This window comes from Zalophus californianus, chromosome 9, assembly GCF_009762305.2.
Source record: "Zalophus californianus isolate mZalCal1 chromosome 9, mZalCal1.pri.v2, whole genome shotgun sequence".
In the NCBI taxonomy this organism is placed as follows: domain Eukaryota; kingdom Metazoa; phylum Chordata; class Mammalia; order Carnivora; family Otariidae; genus Zalophus; species Zalophus californianus.
Window position 1 is genome coordinate 25,793,262 of NC_045603.1, and position 14,624 is coordinate 25,807,885.

Genomic DNA, 14,624 nt, shown 5'->3' on the forward strand with positions numbered 1-14,624 from the left:
GGTTGATGGAACCTTCTTTTGCCCCCAACAGTTCTGCCACAGAAAGGGATGAATGGCTAGAAGCGATTTCCAGGTCAATAGAAGAGTATGCCAAAAAAAGAATCACATTCTGTCCTAGTAGGAGTCTTGATGAGGTATTGTCTTTTCCTTCTTGTTTTTTTTTTCTCAGTGCATTTCAAACAGTTTTTACCCTAAAGAACTTTTCCCAGGGGTTTAAAAAAGCAACATGTGTTTCACAGAAAGATCCATGTGTGGGTATAATTTCAGAGCTAAATATCCTATTAATGTCTAACTGCAAGTCTGTGATAACATACAGCATATTCATATTTTTTCTGGTTGTAAAACTTCATTGTAAAAAATTGGGGAAATACAACATAATTTAAGGAAGAAACTAATAAGCTGTCATGGCACTACCCCAGGTATCTTTTTAAGTTAATTTTGCAGCAAAGGATTATTAGGATACTGCTAATCTTAATATCCTGAGAACCTGACAACTATAATAGCCCATCATTCATCCCATGTCCTTAATGACACCATCAGCATTGTGAGCCGCCATTGCCCCAAGGGAAAAAAAGGCTCAATTCTGTAGCACTCCATGTACATGGAAGTAATGAAAAGTTGTTCTTCCACAGGCTGACTCAGAAAATAAAGAGGAAGTTAGTCCTCTTGGATCAAAGGCTCCCATCTGGATCCCTGACACCAGAGCCACAATGTGTATGATCTGCACAAGTGAATTTACTCTCACCTGGAGAAGACACCACTGCCGGGCCTGTGGGAAGGTTGGAGAAGTTCACACCCATCTCCATTGTGATTGTTAGCTCCAGGCTGTACATAGTGAGGAAGCATCTTTCCTCCCGTAAATCACAGCAGGGGGAAGGAAGATACCCAATCATGGATGATATTTTCTCTAAATATTTAGGCATAGGGCGTCTTACCCCTACCTACCAAGGTTATTGTAGAATGTCAATAATAGATGATTTTCATGAAAAAAAATTCACAATTAACTAGACTCCCACATTTACTGATAATAATTTAAACTACCCTTATCTAGATACTAAGAATTTAATAGAAGTACTTTCAGTGTTGAAATTATCGCCAGTGAGGTGTCTACTAAGCCTTCGTGACCTCGTTAGTTAAATGAGCATGGTAACATTGATGTCAGAGAGTTACCAGGAAGATTAAACAGGGCCTCTTTAGGGAGCATTTAGTAGAGGGCCAGACACTTCGTAGAGTCACAGTAGATCTGGTCGTGGTTACCTAGCAATGATGACGGGCAACGTCGGTGATGATAAATACAGCTAACAGAGGACTTTGTGCATGCCACGCATTGTTCTAAACATTTTGTACACGTTAATGCTGTTAGTATTCTATTTTATGGAGTTAGCACTCGGTCATAGTGTGTGGCCTCTGCATCTTCCAGGTGGTGATATGTGGAGTTCACCATAGGCCTGACCTCCACAGAGGTGTTAAGAGTCAGTGACTGAGAAAAGGTATTGAAACACTCTAGGTAGATAGCATTATCTGTTGTAGCATAGTCGATGGTTTGATGCTAAGGTTATTCTAAATAAAATAATTCCAATGTGTTTTCAGATTGTATGCCAAGCTTGTTCATCAAATAAATATGGTTTAGATTACCTGAAAAATCAACCAGCAAGAGTATGTGAACACTGTTTCCAAGAACTGCAGAAACTAGGTAATATATAAGTAAAGATTTAACAAATTCCTTTATTCCCAGATGCTTTCAAACACCCTTCCAAAAGAATCATCGTAGGTGCATTAGCAACATGACTGGTGATACTCATCTCAAAATATTAAGAATTTTGCTTTCGTAATTTAATTAAGCTTTCTTAACTCGTAGGATACTAATTGTAGAAATGTAATTACAGGGTGAAATGCTTTAAAACAGTTACAAGGGAAATTTAACTTTCAAGTAATTTTGAAGTTTCTAGTTTCACAACTGTGCTCTTTACGGATCATTTTTATCTATCTGTGGATAGATCTGTCTCTATGGACATATACTGGGTGACCCTTTGTTAGCCCATTTCTAATCACATGGACTGATTGGTGAGGTTTTATGGTATATCTAAATGTTCAGCTTTTCACCAAATACAAAATGATAAATCATATCTGCCTGCTCATTATTTGCAGGTATCCATCCCCACAGTTAAGATGAATGCAGCTAGCAGGACTGCTCAGGTCTATATTTTGGGAAGAGAGTTTTAGTTAAATTCCTGAAACCTATATATAGGATCTAAATTTCAAAAAGGTTGTTCTTCATTTCCATGAAGAATAGCTTTCCATCAGCAAATGAGAATGTCTCAGTGAATCAAGCTGGATGGCATGCTATTTCAGAATCCACATATTTACAGAGTAATAGTAACTGTACATACAATTGTCCAAGAAGACACATTTATCTAATCCTTCACTGGCCTTTTTGTTCCTCCCTTTGTTCTGTGGGTGTATCATGTAGGTTGTAAATATTCAACATTCATTTTTTAAAATCCTCTTCCCTAATCACCCATACCCGTTTTCGTCAGTAAATCTTGACTAATTTATCTTTGAAGACCTTTCTCTTGATTTCTTCATCTCAGCCCTATCTTTCATCTTGGACCACTGTCATAGCTTCCCAGCAGGTTTTCTGCTGCAAATCCTTCCTCCTTTCTACTGCCAGATTTTTTTCTTCTAAATTCAGTCTGCTTCTGTCATTTCCCAGCCTAAAAGACCTTTGGTTTCCCACGGCTTAAACAACAGTCCACATTCCTTAGAACCAGCCTTTTTCCCTCAACCTTATTATTCTCCAAATAGATGATCTAATTTCATACCTCTGCTTTTGCTTATGCTGACTTCTCTTCGTGGAGTGTTCACCCTCCTCTTTTTGACTTGGCAAACTCCTGTTATACCTAATGGCCAACTCAAATATCTTACTCTCTCCCCACCTTTCCCCGAACCTCTGCACTCAAAATTAATGGTTTCCTGATCTTGTCTTAGAGTCCCTTTTCTAATACTTGGTTCATTATAATATTCCTATTTGGTCATATATCTAGGTACTAAGTGATGCTGTTGGTGGGTTTTTTTAAGTCAGGAGGGAAGTTTATATAATTTATTTAAAATTGGTAGTACATTAACGTGTTTCATTAATCCAAAGGCACAAAAGGGTCCTCCTTTCTCATGGTTTACAACTGAAAAAGCATAAAATCATAGACTGTGGAAAGTCTTCCTCCCACTCAGCTTCCGGCCATCCGTTTTTTTTCCCCCGGAGGTCTCTGTGTCATCAGTTCCTCAAGTATCCCTTCCATAGATATTTTATGCAGCAGTGTTTGTTGATCTGAATTAAATTGAATTGCAAAATGCTACCACTGGCTACATAAATGCACCTGATTTGTTTTAGATCACCAGCATTCTCCTAAGATTGGATCTCCTGGAAATCACAAATCGCCTTCAAGTGCCTTATCATCAGTCTTACATAGTATTCCATCAGGGAGGAAACAGAAAAAAATTCCAGCTGCTCTCAAAGAAGTAAGTGTTTCCATTAAACTTGCAACCTGATATAAGCTGAATTATTCATATCCATTTAATACACAGTTTTTCTTCCATAAAGAAAGAGGTCATTTCCCACTACTATTAAGACATGCATTTTAATACTGGTGCTGGATGTGGCTGATGCCTCACTCTCTTCCTTGGTCTCCCATATGACCTAAGTCATTCAGAAAATGGCTGTTGAAAGGTTTGGAGAATTTTATAGCAATGGTAGCAAGTAAAGATAATTTAGATAGGGCGCCTGGGTGGCTCAGTTGGTTAAGCGACTGCCTTCAGCTCAGGTCATGATCCTGGAGTCCTGGGATCGAGTCCCACATCGGGCTCCCTGCTCAGCAGTGAGTCTGCTTCTCCCTCTGACCCTCTTCCCTCTCATGCTCTCTATCTCTCATTCTCTCTCTCTCAAATAAATAAATAAGATCTTTAAAAAAAAAAAGATAATTTAGATATATGGGGATTTTTGTTTTAAAAGATTTTTATTTGTCAGAGAGAGAGGGAGAGAGATTGAGAGCACAAGCAGGGGGGCGGCAGGCAGAGGGAGAAGCAGGCTCCCCGCTGAGCAGGGAGCCCAATGTGGGACTGGATCCCAGGACCCTGGGGTCATGACCTGAGCCAAAGGCAGATGCTTAACAACTGAGCCACCCGGGTGCCCCGACACATGTGAATTTTTTAAAAATTACTTTGAGGAGACCCCATGCCAGAGGGAAGAAGCCTACAGAATATTTCGGGGACTTTATTATCATTTACTAATCTGCAGTGTTTGTTATTTGTAAGTATTGGTTGGCTATAGACAGCTGCACTGATAGTAAATTGTCTTTCCTTTCAACTTACAAGAAAAATTTAAAAAGTTAGGATAGTCTGCACAGTTAGAACTGCCAGGGCTTAGTCCATAGGCATCACCAGTACCCTATCCCATCTCAAATTCAAGTGTTCAGTCATCCAGTGTCAGGTAACACATAGCACTGTCTATCTGGGCCACCTCCATTTTTTTTTTTTAATAAAAAAAATATATTTTATTTATTTATTTGTCACACAGAGAGAAGATGGAGAGAGCACGCACAGGCAGGGGAGAAACAGGCTCCCCGCTGAGCAAGGAGCCCCATGTGCGGCTTGATCCCAGGACCCTGGGATCATGACCTGAGCCAAAGGCAGACGCTTAACGACTGAGCCACTCAGGCGCTGCCCCTGGGCCACCTCCATTTTTATTAGTTTATTAATTATTTCCACCTGTGACCAGTTTTGTGGCCAGCAGAGTAGAGTTTTAAATGTTCTTACTTGGTTACTCTGGAGGTGTTCTACCATGAAAAGTGGAGGCAAACTCCAAAAATTTGACCAAGATCGTGTTCTTTATGTAAAGTTGACTGTATTCCATCATGGTAGTTAAAACACTAAGAAATGATTCATAGCCAGCCTCATGAAATATTAAGGAGAGGACTTACAGTCCTAATTGCCAGGTTTCTTAAAGTGGTGAAGCCACTTTAGTACTCTGAACTGTCTCTTCCATCACTCAGTTCCTGAATCTAAAGTGACTTTCAGAGCTTTTCTTAACCAATGGAAGTCGTTTTCAGTTTTCTATAATTGTTCGCCTTTCCATGCTAATGTCATAGTTTATAAATATAATTCTTAAATTTGTTCTCCTCGTCAGTCTAAACTCCACAGTGCTAGTTTTACAAAACTATTTCTAGTCTAGACTAGACCCAGCCTGACTCCAGTTGCATTTTGTACATGTTTTACCCAACCACACAAACAGACCTTCCACTGCAGCCATTCCTTCCTTTACTCCACTGGCTCTCAAAGTGTCCTCCAAAGCAGCACATCAGCATCACCTGAGAACTTACCAGAAATGGAAATTCTTAGGCCCCACCCAAGGTCTACAGAATCAGAAACTTTAACAAGCATTCTCTGTGATTCAGATGTATACTAAATTTTGAGAACCACTGCTTTCTCCTTTGCAGACTGGGAAAAATAATTTATCTGGTTACGTGCCATAAAAGTAAAAGTTTTCTACTTGGGAAGCTGTGTTTTTTGTCTTTTTATTTGTAATCGAAGTGAATTCACATATAATTAACAATTTAAAGGACACAGTTCAGGGCTGCCCAACCAGCTCTGTGGGTGGAGCATGTGACTCTTGATCTCGGGGTCCTAAGTTCAAGCCCCACCTTGGATGTGGAGTTTTCTTTTAAAAATATATATACAAGGGCACTTGGGTGGCTGAGTTGGTTAAGCGTCTACCTTCGGTTCAGGTCATGATCTCAGGGTCCTGGGATCAAGCCCAGCATTGAGTGTGGAGTCTCCTTCTCCCTTCCCTCGGTCCCTCCCCTCTCCCACTTGTGCACTCTCTCTCTATAAATAAATAAAATCTTTAAAAAGATGAAAGGAATCATATAATACATGACCTTTTGTCTGGCTATTTTCACTTCTCATAGTATTTTAGAGGTTCACCTAAGTTATAGCATGTATCGGTACTTTGTTTCTTTTTATATGTGAATAATACTCCATTGTATGTATATACCACAATTTCTCCATTCATCTGTTGATGGACATCTGAGATATTTCTGCCTTTGAGTTATTATGAATAGCAGTGCTATAAACATTGTGTGGACATATTGCCATGTGGACATTTGTCTTAATAATATACCTAGGAGTGTAATTGCCTGGTCATATGGTAATTTGTTTAACTTTTTTTTTTTAAGATTTTATTTATTTATTTGACATAGAGAGAGAGAGAACAAGTAGGCAGAGAGGCAGGCAGAGGGAGAGGGAGAAGCAGGCTCCCCGCTGAGCGGGCTGCCTGATGCGGGACTCGATCCCAGGACCCTGGGATCATGACCTGAGCCGAAGGCAGACGCTTAACCGGCTGAGCCACCCAGGCGCCCTATGTTTAACTTTTTGAGGAATTGGGAAGTTGTGTTTTTATTCCAGTAATGTTCAATACATTTTTAGAAACTCCTCGTTTTTAGAATTCCATTCAGAGCCTCAGTACCCTCAGTAATGGCACTCTGTGTCTCTTGCGTTAGACTTGATTTATATTTTAAATAATCAGATCACTAGAAGGAAAGTTTTGTGACTCATGTGATTAAGTTGCTTAAGACCAATTTTATCTTTAAGAGGGTAATAGGGGCACCTGCGTGGCTCAGGTTATGATCCCAGGGTCCTGGGATCGAGCCCCATGTCGGGCTCCCTGCTCAGTGGGGAGCCTGCTTCTCACTTTCCCTATGCCTGCTGCTCTCTCTCTCCGTCAAATAAATAAATAAAATCTTAAAAAAAAAAAAAAGGATAATAGAGGACAGGGGCACCAGGTGACTCAGTCAGTTTAAGCATCCAACTCGATTTCAGCTCAGATCATGATATCCAGGTCATGGGATCAAGCCCCGTGTCTGGCTCTGCACTGAGATTCTCTCTTCCTTTCCCTGCTCTCTTCCCCCTGCTCATGCTTTCTATAAATAAGTCAGTAAATAAAATCTTTTCGAAAGTACGATAATAGAGGACCATGCATGACTATCCAGTATTGTGACTGTATTCTTTTACAGTTTATCAACTAATTTAAGAATATTCCAAAAGAGCATACAAAATATTTTGATCAATGATAATAACATGTAACATAAGTACATAGTGGTATCCCAATGTAACTACATTTTAAGCAAAATCTCATTTGAATGTAAACATTCTAATATTTAAAAAATCACCTGGCTGTCTTCTATAAGGGTGTCACTTCTTTATATAAATTTACTTGCACTTAACAGATATTTCCCATTTAACATTAGATGTTAAATTTTCTACTAGACAATAATATATCATCCTTCTCATAAAATTTGTAAGAAATTAATACAATTAATACATGATTAAAGGTAGACTTTTAAAATTCATAGAATCTACTTCTTTTTGTGTTGCCACATAACGAATTACCACAAACTTAGAGGCTTAAAACAACATACATTTATTATCTCAGCAGTCCAAGCACAGCTTAGCTGGGATCTCTGCAGGACTGCAGTCAAGGCGTTGGCCAATGTTGAGTTCTCATCACAAGGCTAACTAGGGAGGGGTCTACTTACAAGCTCACTCAGGTTAGCAGAATTCATTTCCATGCCACACAAGCCTCCCAAGACAACTACTTCAAAGCCAGCATGGGAGAAAGTCACATCTACTAGCAATATGGAGTTTTACAGAACATAACATAATCATGGGAGTGACATGCCATCATCTTCCCCATATTCTATTGGTTAGGAGCAAGTCTCCCTACACACAAGGGGGAGGAGACTGTACAGTAGTGTGATTATCAGAGGCAAGGATCATGGGGAACCACCTTAAAACCCTGTTCACAATTCTAGGGGTGTCTGGGTGGGTCAGTTGGTTGAGCAGCTGACTCTTGATTTTGGCTTAGGTCATGATCTCAGGATCCTGGGATACAGCCCCACATCAGGTTCTCTGCTCAGCAGGGAGTCTTGAGGATTCTCTCTCCCTCTCCCTCTGCCCCACCCCGCCACGTGCATTTGCCCACTCAGCACTCTTTCTCTAAAATAAATAAATCTTTAAAAAAAAAGTCTGTTCATCATTCTAACAACATAATTCCTAAACTTGACTTTTTATTTCTGTTGTTCTAGGTTAAAAAAAGTTTCAACTGCCAGATTATGATCATTGAGAGCTTACTACCATTTTGTCTAGAGATTAAGACATTTTCATCCTTTTATGAAACAAAATAAGCTTCTCTCAGACCAAAATTTGGGGATCAGAAACTAATCCTTAAAATCACCATGAATAATCGAATTTTCCATTTACCTCTCTGTTAATAGTTTTTATAAGTCCAAAAAATGATTTCAGGAACAGAGTTAAAGGTTTAAGTAATTTTCCCTAACATTGCAAAATTCGAAGAACAGTAAACAACATATACAGTCCCAAAAATGAAACTTTCAAAAAGCACTTCTGATCTTTAGAATTATTTTTCTTCTTCTGGCAACCCAGAAAACACAGATGACGCCACAAAGAAATACATACATGCAAGTTCAATTAAACCAGACAGAATGCTAGAATGGCTTTTTTTTTTTTTTTGAGAAGTGGTGGGGAAGGGCAGGGAATCTTAAGCAGGCTACACGCCCAGTGCAGAGCCTGATGTGCGGCTTGATCTCACAACCCTGAGATATGACCTGAGCTGAAATCAAGAGTTGGACTTTTAACTGACTGAGCCACTCAGGTGCCCCAATGCTGGAATTGCTTCTAAACGGAAGGGTATTTTATGCCCCCGGTAATGGCAGTATTTGATTTGTCCAGTAGCAGACTTTGAAAATAAACAATTTCATTCTGAAACATTATATCATTATGGTTATTGCTTTCAGCACCAGTGATGAAACGCAATTTTGTTACTTTACCTTTTGTTTCTTTGAAAACCATTGAACTATATATGGGGTTTGCTTATGTAGGTATCAGCAAACACAGAAGATTCTTCGATGAGTGGCTACTTGTACAGATCAAAGGGCAATAAAAAACCTTGGAAACACTTGTGGTTTGTTATAAAAAATAAAGTGCTGTATACATATGCTGCAAGTGAGGTAAGATCTGAAATCTAAAGATAAATGATTGTGGGGTCTGGTTTTATAATGCCAATTGGATGGAAATAATTACATTATCTGTTTAATCTACTTGTTTTGTGTATATTTTTTGTTTTGCTTTGCTTTTGGAGGGGGAGATGTTGCTGTGATTTTTAATGTCAACAGTGTCCTAGAGCTCTTACTCAAAAATGTTAGGAATTTTCCATAATATTAAAATGTAACTTTTTTGGTGTCATGTGACTACTAAGAACTTCACTAAAGGCAAAGGTTCTTACCTTTCTGCGAGAAGCTCTCTTGGTTGACACTCCCTTGACTATCTCCAGATTGTATTGATCAGGCCTCAAGCTTAGATAAAATAGACTTTTTTTGTGTTATAAACAATGCCTGGCTATTTGCTCTAGTATTACCCTTTTCTCCTATCTGATCACCCTGTGTTCCAGTAACATCTTATAAAAACCACTGCTCTGGGAGCCAAGCTTTTCCTTAGTGGGACTGGGTAAATCACTTATATTTCTGAGCTTGTTTCCTGCATCCATAAAATGAAAGTAATATAATTACCTACCTCACATGGTTGTAGGGAAATATATGATACTCAGTGGACGTGAATACATTGAAAACTGTTTAGCAGTGTCTGACTCATGAGGTAGGTGGGGAGGGGTCAGCTTAATATTGTTGAATAAATGAAAATGAAAAACAATTATTGTTTTATATATGTGTTTATATGAAATTAAATTATAGCTATATAGTTCAAGAGTTTGCAAATCTGAATTTTGTTATCAATTTAAAGTCCCATCTCCCTTTGTATCTTTTTAAATTAGGACGTGGCAGCTTTGGAGAGTCAGCCTTTACTAGGATTTACTGTCACTCAAGTCAAAGATGAGAATTCAGAGTCTAGAGTGTTTCAGTTACTACATAAAAACATGTTATTTTATGTGTTCAAAGCAGATGATGCTCACTCAGCTCAGAAGTAAGTAATTTAGGCATCTTTTTCTTTTATACATGAGTTTCAAGTGGTTACATGATTGATTTTTAAAATAACCTACTTTTGTGTGTGGGGACAATTAAGAATTTAAATCAGAGATCCAAATTAGTTAGATTTCACATATTTTTCAAAGTCTTTAGGACTGTTTTAAGGACAGGCAGGAGGATCTGGAATATTTTCAGGAGACAGAGGGGAAAAGAAAATAGGTAGTCCTGTCCAAAATATTTTGTCTATACATGACCTCTGAGGAAGCAGCATGAAGCTGCTCTGTTGAAAGGAAAGGAAGCTGAGGCATTTGACCTCTCCTTCCATGAGGGTAAGGCTCATCTCTTAAAACATTCCAGGACTTTGGCAATCCAGTGATTCAATTGTGCCTTGGAACAGCGGGACTTTAAACAGCTGCTTGCTAACTTACTTCTTTGGGGAAAGGGTCAAACACATTAAGAGGCTCCCCTGCTGTTCCCAATAACTGAGTAGAAGGAAATGGATATCATTTTAGATGGTAAAAGGGTTTTTTAAACAGTTTCTTTAAAATTCCAACAAGAATATTTATTTTGATATCATGAGGTTGTTTAACATAGAAAAGCATCTCTCTCTGAAATTCAGGTCCTTTGTAAACAAAATAGTGCAGTTTACCTTCCACCAGATCTTTCCTGTGATTTTTATTTTGGTCTCACAAGTTACACGTTTTTGTTTCCACTAATAGCTTAGTGCTCATGTTTTCTCAATAGGCTTAAAATGCGCATGCATATAAAAAAGAATGCCTTAAGTAAACAAGGCTTGTCTTTTCTTAAGGCAGTTAGAATTAATGTACCAGAATTATATATGTTCATGGATATTAATCAGGTACAATGTGACAGATAATCTGTAAGATTTTTTTTTTCAGTCTATGTTAGGATATCTAGTGCATATGTGTTACTCCAAAAAATTCTTTTTCAAGTGAACTGAAGAATATTTAAAATTATGTCACTTAACTATTTTTTCTGTAAAAACTACCTTGGATAAAAGAGTAATTGTTCTAATATTCTGTTAGGAATTGCATTTCTCATGATTTTTATCTGTATTCATCACCAAACTGATAAAAATTATTTCTTTTGAATATGCATCTTTTGTTTATATCATTAAGTTGACAAAGGTAGAAAAACCTTCAATACAATTGGATGTAGCTGAGTGAAGGAAATCTGCTTATTTGTAATTTAGAATTAATACAGGCTAAATTATAAGTTTCTTTGAAGTCACCAATATGGAGGTGGTTTTACACATTACAGAACATTAAAATGTATTAATTTTAATGGAAATTTTTAGCTTTTTAAAAGACTTTTATTATAACTTATGCCATTTGCATTTAAAGTTTTGAAAATTCTATCCTTGAAATTTGAGCTATATCTGTGGTAGGCTATGTTTACTAATTAAATTGAGTGATTTCAAATGTTCATAGTAAGTTTGGAAGCAATTACAGTACTAGGGAGGTACAAAAAGTGTCTTCTGAATAATTGCAGCTGTGAGTATTGTCAGATAAAACTTAGAGACTAACAAATTTTGGAAAGACTTCTAGAAACTCTGAGACACTTTTTTTTTTTTTGGGATACACTTCATATTGCATGCAAAATTTTGAGCAACTGAAGTAGATCAGATGTTAGATTCTCTTTCATTGGAAGTATTAGAACAGGTCTGGACTATGGATGCCCAGGGAGTTAAGAGAGAAGGAGACGGAGACAAAGCTCGTGTTCCTGAAAGGAGAAAGGGGGTTGAAATAAAAGCCTTGGCAAATGTAATTCATTTCCCAAACCAATCGTATGGAATCATCAGGACTTCATAGAGCTTTTACATGAAATGGCCCCTTCTTCAAGCCTCATGGACATAAAAGATACACTTTTCAGTCCAAATTTTCGGCCATATTACCAAATAAAGGACAATTCCATATACGCAGAATTCTAATTTGGTATAGGAAACTTCTTAAATATACTGCTAGGTGATTGGATCCACAGACACAGCTGTGATCTATATTGTCTTAACATCTATCGGAGGATTGCATTTTACAAATCTAACAAATTTCTCTTACCAATAGGTGGATAGAAGCATTTCAGGAAGGCACAATATTGTAGCGATATTGGTTTCATCCCTTCTGTGATTCCAAATGGGTGGAATTTCATCAGAATGGAGTAATTGCAGTACAAAAATTTTATATAAATGAACACTGCCAAGATAAATCCAGCCAAAATCTTCATCAAATATTATGAATTATTTTGTTAGGTATAAGGTAATTTTTTTTAATGTTTGTTTTTTTGTGTATATGTTATTTATTAAAATTTTGATGTTTACTTAATGGTCAGAGTTATTTCTGAGATTCACACTGAATTCTAAAGTACCTTTTCTTTAGAAACCAGAAAACTTATCTTAATATTGTATACTGTATTAACTGTTTGTGACACAAGATTTCTCAGTGTTTTGTACTGTTACATTGTAACATTCTTACTTGAGGTAAGTCTTTGTAAATAAAAAACACACATCAAGGAGCAAATTTCCCTGCTGTGTTTGGTTTAGAAATTACTCTAAAACTGCTGATGAAAAAAATGTATGTTTTGAATCAATAAACTTAGATGAATTTTTGTATCTTAATGGAAAAACACACGGCCAACTCCTACCTCAGTAACTGTGAAATGAAATTCCAGTAAATTATCCAGAGTATTTCTGTTGTACCTCTTTTGCCATGAGATAATGTTACATCATCAAGGAATTAGAGCGAAGGCATAGAATGTGAAAATTTTCATTGACCGGAGCTATGAGTAGGAAAGAGGATGGAGGAACACAATTAACTCTATGGTCTTTATATTAAGTCTCATCCTTTTTTTAAAGCTACCAGTTCAACACAAACATAAATGTATTATTAAAAAAAAAAAAGAGCAAAATACGGCAAGCATTATATTACATAATATCCTTTGCTATTGTAAGTGTTCTGAGCCCAAGTCAGTGGTGGTGTTTGCATCTAAAAAGAATGTTCCATTCCCTATAATATTGTGCTTTAAAAAAATGAACTGGAATTACCATACCAAAAAAGCACAGATTCAAAGCCAGTGTTAACTGAAATTGTATTCATTTTTTAAAGGTTATTTAATATTACTTTGTGTTATGCCCTCCCTGGTAATTAAAACAAATCCTTTATTTCTTTAACCAGTTGCCAAATGCATCTCATTAGGAAAGATTGATATTCATAATTCTGGTGCACTTACTATTTAACATGTGAACTGCTTTGTACATAAAACTGTTGACGAGTAGAAGAAAAATGAAATTCACACTATGATTACAGTCATTCTTGATGTTTGTAATATACATTTGACTGAGCTTAAATTAAATTATCTTAAAAGGCAAGGTCATCCATAGAATATTTCACAAAAGGGCACAAGAATTTTCCTTTCTGCTTCTATATAAAGTATTTCCTAATTCAATGTGATACCATTGCCAAGAGAATTACTGAGTGCCTTTCTGAAGGTGTTTGTTGAAGCACCAGAGTCTCTACTAAATCTAGAGTTGGCTGCTTAGTTTTTTCTGGCTGTTTCTTGCTGTGGGATCATTTTAAACCCTGTTGCACCCTTACACACAATCCTCACATGCTTTCTCCCCAGTCTTTCTGTCACAGTAGGTAAACTAATACTTCTTTGCAGCTCACTAATTTTAATCAAGAGAGCATAAATAAGGCTTCCACGTTAAAATCCTTGCATTTTTTAGTGTATCCTTTTTGGAGACCAAGGTTATACCTTATAAAGTGTTTCCTTCTTCTTTGGGTCTAGCATTTTGCAAAGGACAAGTTATTTGAAGTTCTGCCCCGCTCCTCATGAGTTCTCAGCCTTCTGACTGGAAGGTTTGGCTTAAACCTCAGAATCTAAAAAAAATATCAGCCAAGCTATTTTGTCTTCCAACAGCTGGCTAAATCAAGAATGATTTATAAATCTAAATAGAAAAAACACTGCACAAACTAATATTCTAATTACATGTAAAACATATGTATGATTGTACTGGCTATTGGCTTCGCCCCGTGGAGGGTTTTGAAAATATAAAATATGTATAGCCTTTTGAGGAAGCTATCAGATTACCATCCCCCCCCAAAATGTTTTAAATATGGAATGGTATTATGTTTCCTTCCCCCCCTCAGTCCTTCATAATTTACCAAAGCCGATCAATTATTTATTTAACCTGGCTCATTTAGTGTCAACTGAAAAACCTAACTATATATGTTTTATTGTAAAGTTACTTTAAAAAATACATATCTTGATAGCTAACATTTTAGAGGAAAAAATGATATTCGGTGCATTCAGGGGGGGGGGGGCGGGGCAGAGGGAGAGGGAGAATCTTAAGCAGGATCCCTACTGAGTGCAGAGCCCAACACCAGGGCTTGAGCTCCCTGAGCCAAAATCAAGACTTGGAAGCTTAATCGACTAAGCCCCCCAGGAGCTCCTATTGGGTGCATTCTATGAGAAAGTATACACAGTCCCCGGATCCCAAGAATACTGTATTTATTACACTAATGCATGTGTTCCATCACACCCTTTTCAAAGCCAAGCAAAAAG

The 14,624-nt window shown here is 37.3% G+C and overlaps 1 protein-coding gene across 3 annotated transcripts in view; it reads left to right on the forward strand.

Moving 5' to 3' along the window:
• The window catches only part of FGD6 (FYVE, RhoGEF and PH domain containing 6), a 108,175-nt gene extending 95,595 nt beyond the window's left edge, over positions 1–12,580 (forward strand). For all 3 annotated transcript variants that reach the window (XM_027591643.2, XM_027591644.2, XM_027591645.2), the window contains 7 exons: positions 32–134; positions 633–779; positions 1,591–1,693; positions 3,389–3,516; positions 8,949–9,077; positions 9,896–10,044; positions 12,128–12,580. In XM_027591643.2, coding sequence (XP_027447444.1) covers positions 32–134; positions 633–779; positions 1,591–1,693; positions 3,389–3,516; positions 8,949–9,077; positions 9,896–10,044; positions 12,128–12,164 — 796 coding nt within the window. In that variant the 3' untranslated portion in view covers positions 12,165–12,580. The remainder of the gene's footprint in view (positions 1–31; positions 135–632; positions 780–1,590; positions 1,694–3,388; positions 3,517–8,948; positions 9,078–9,895; positions 10,045–12,127) is intronic.
• The last annotated feature ends 2,044 nt before the right edge of the window (positions 12,581–14,624 follow it).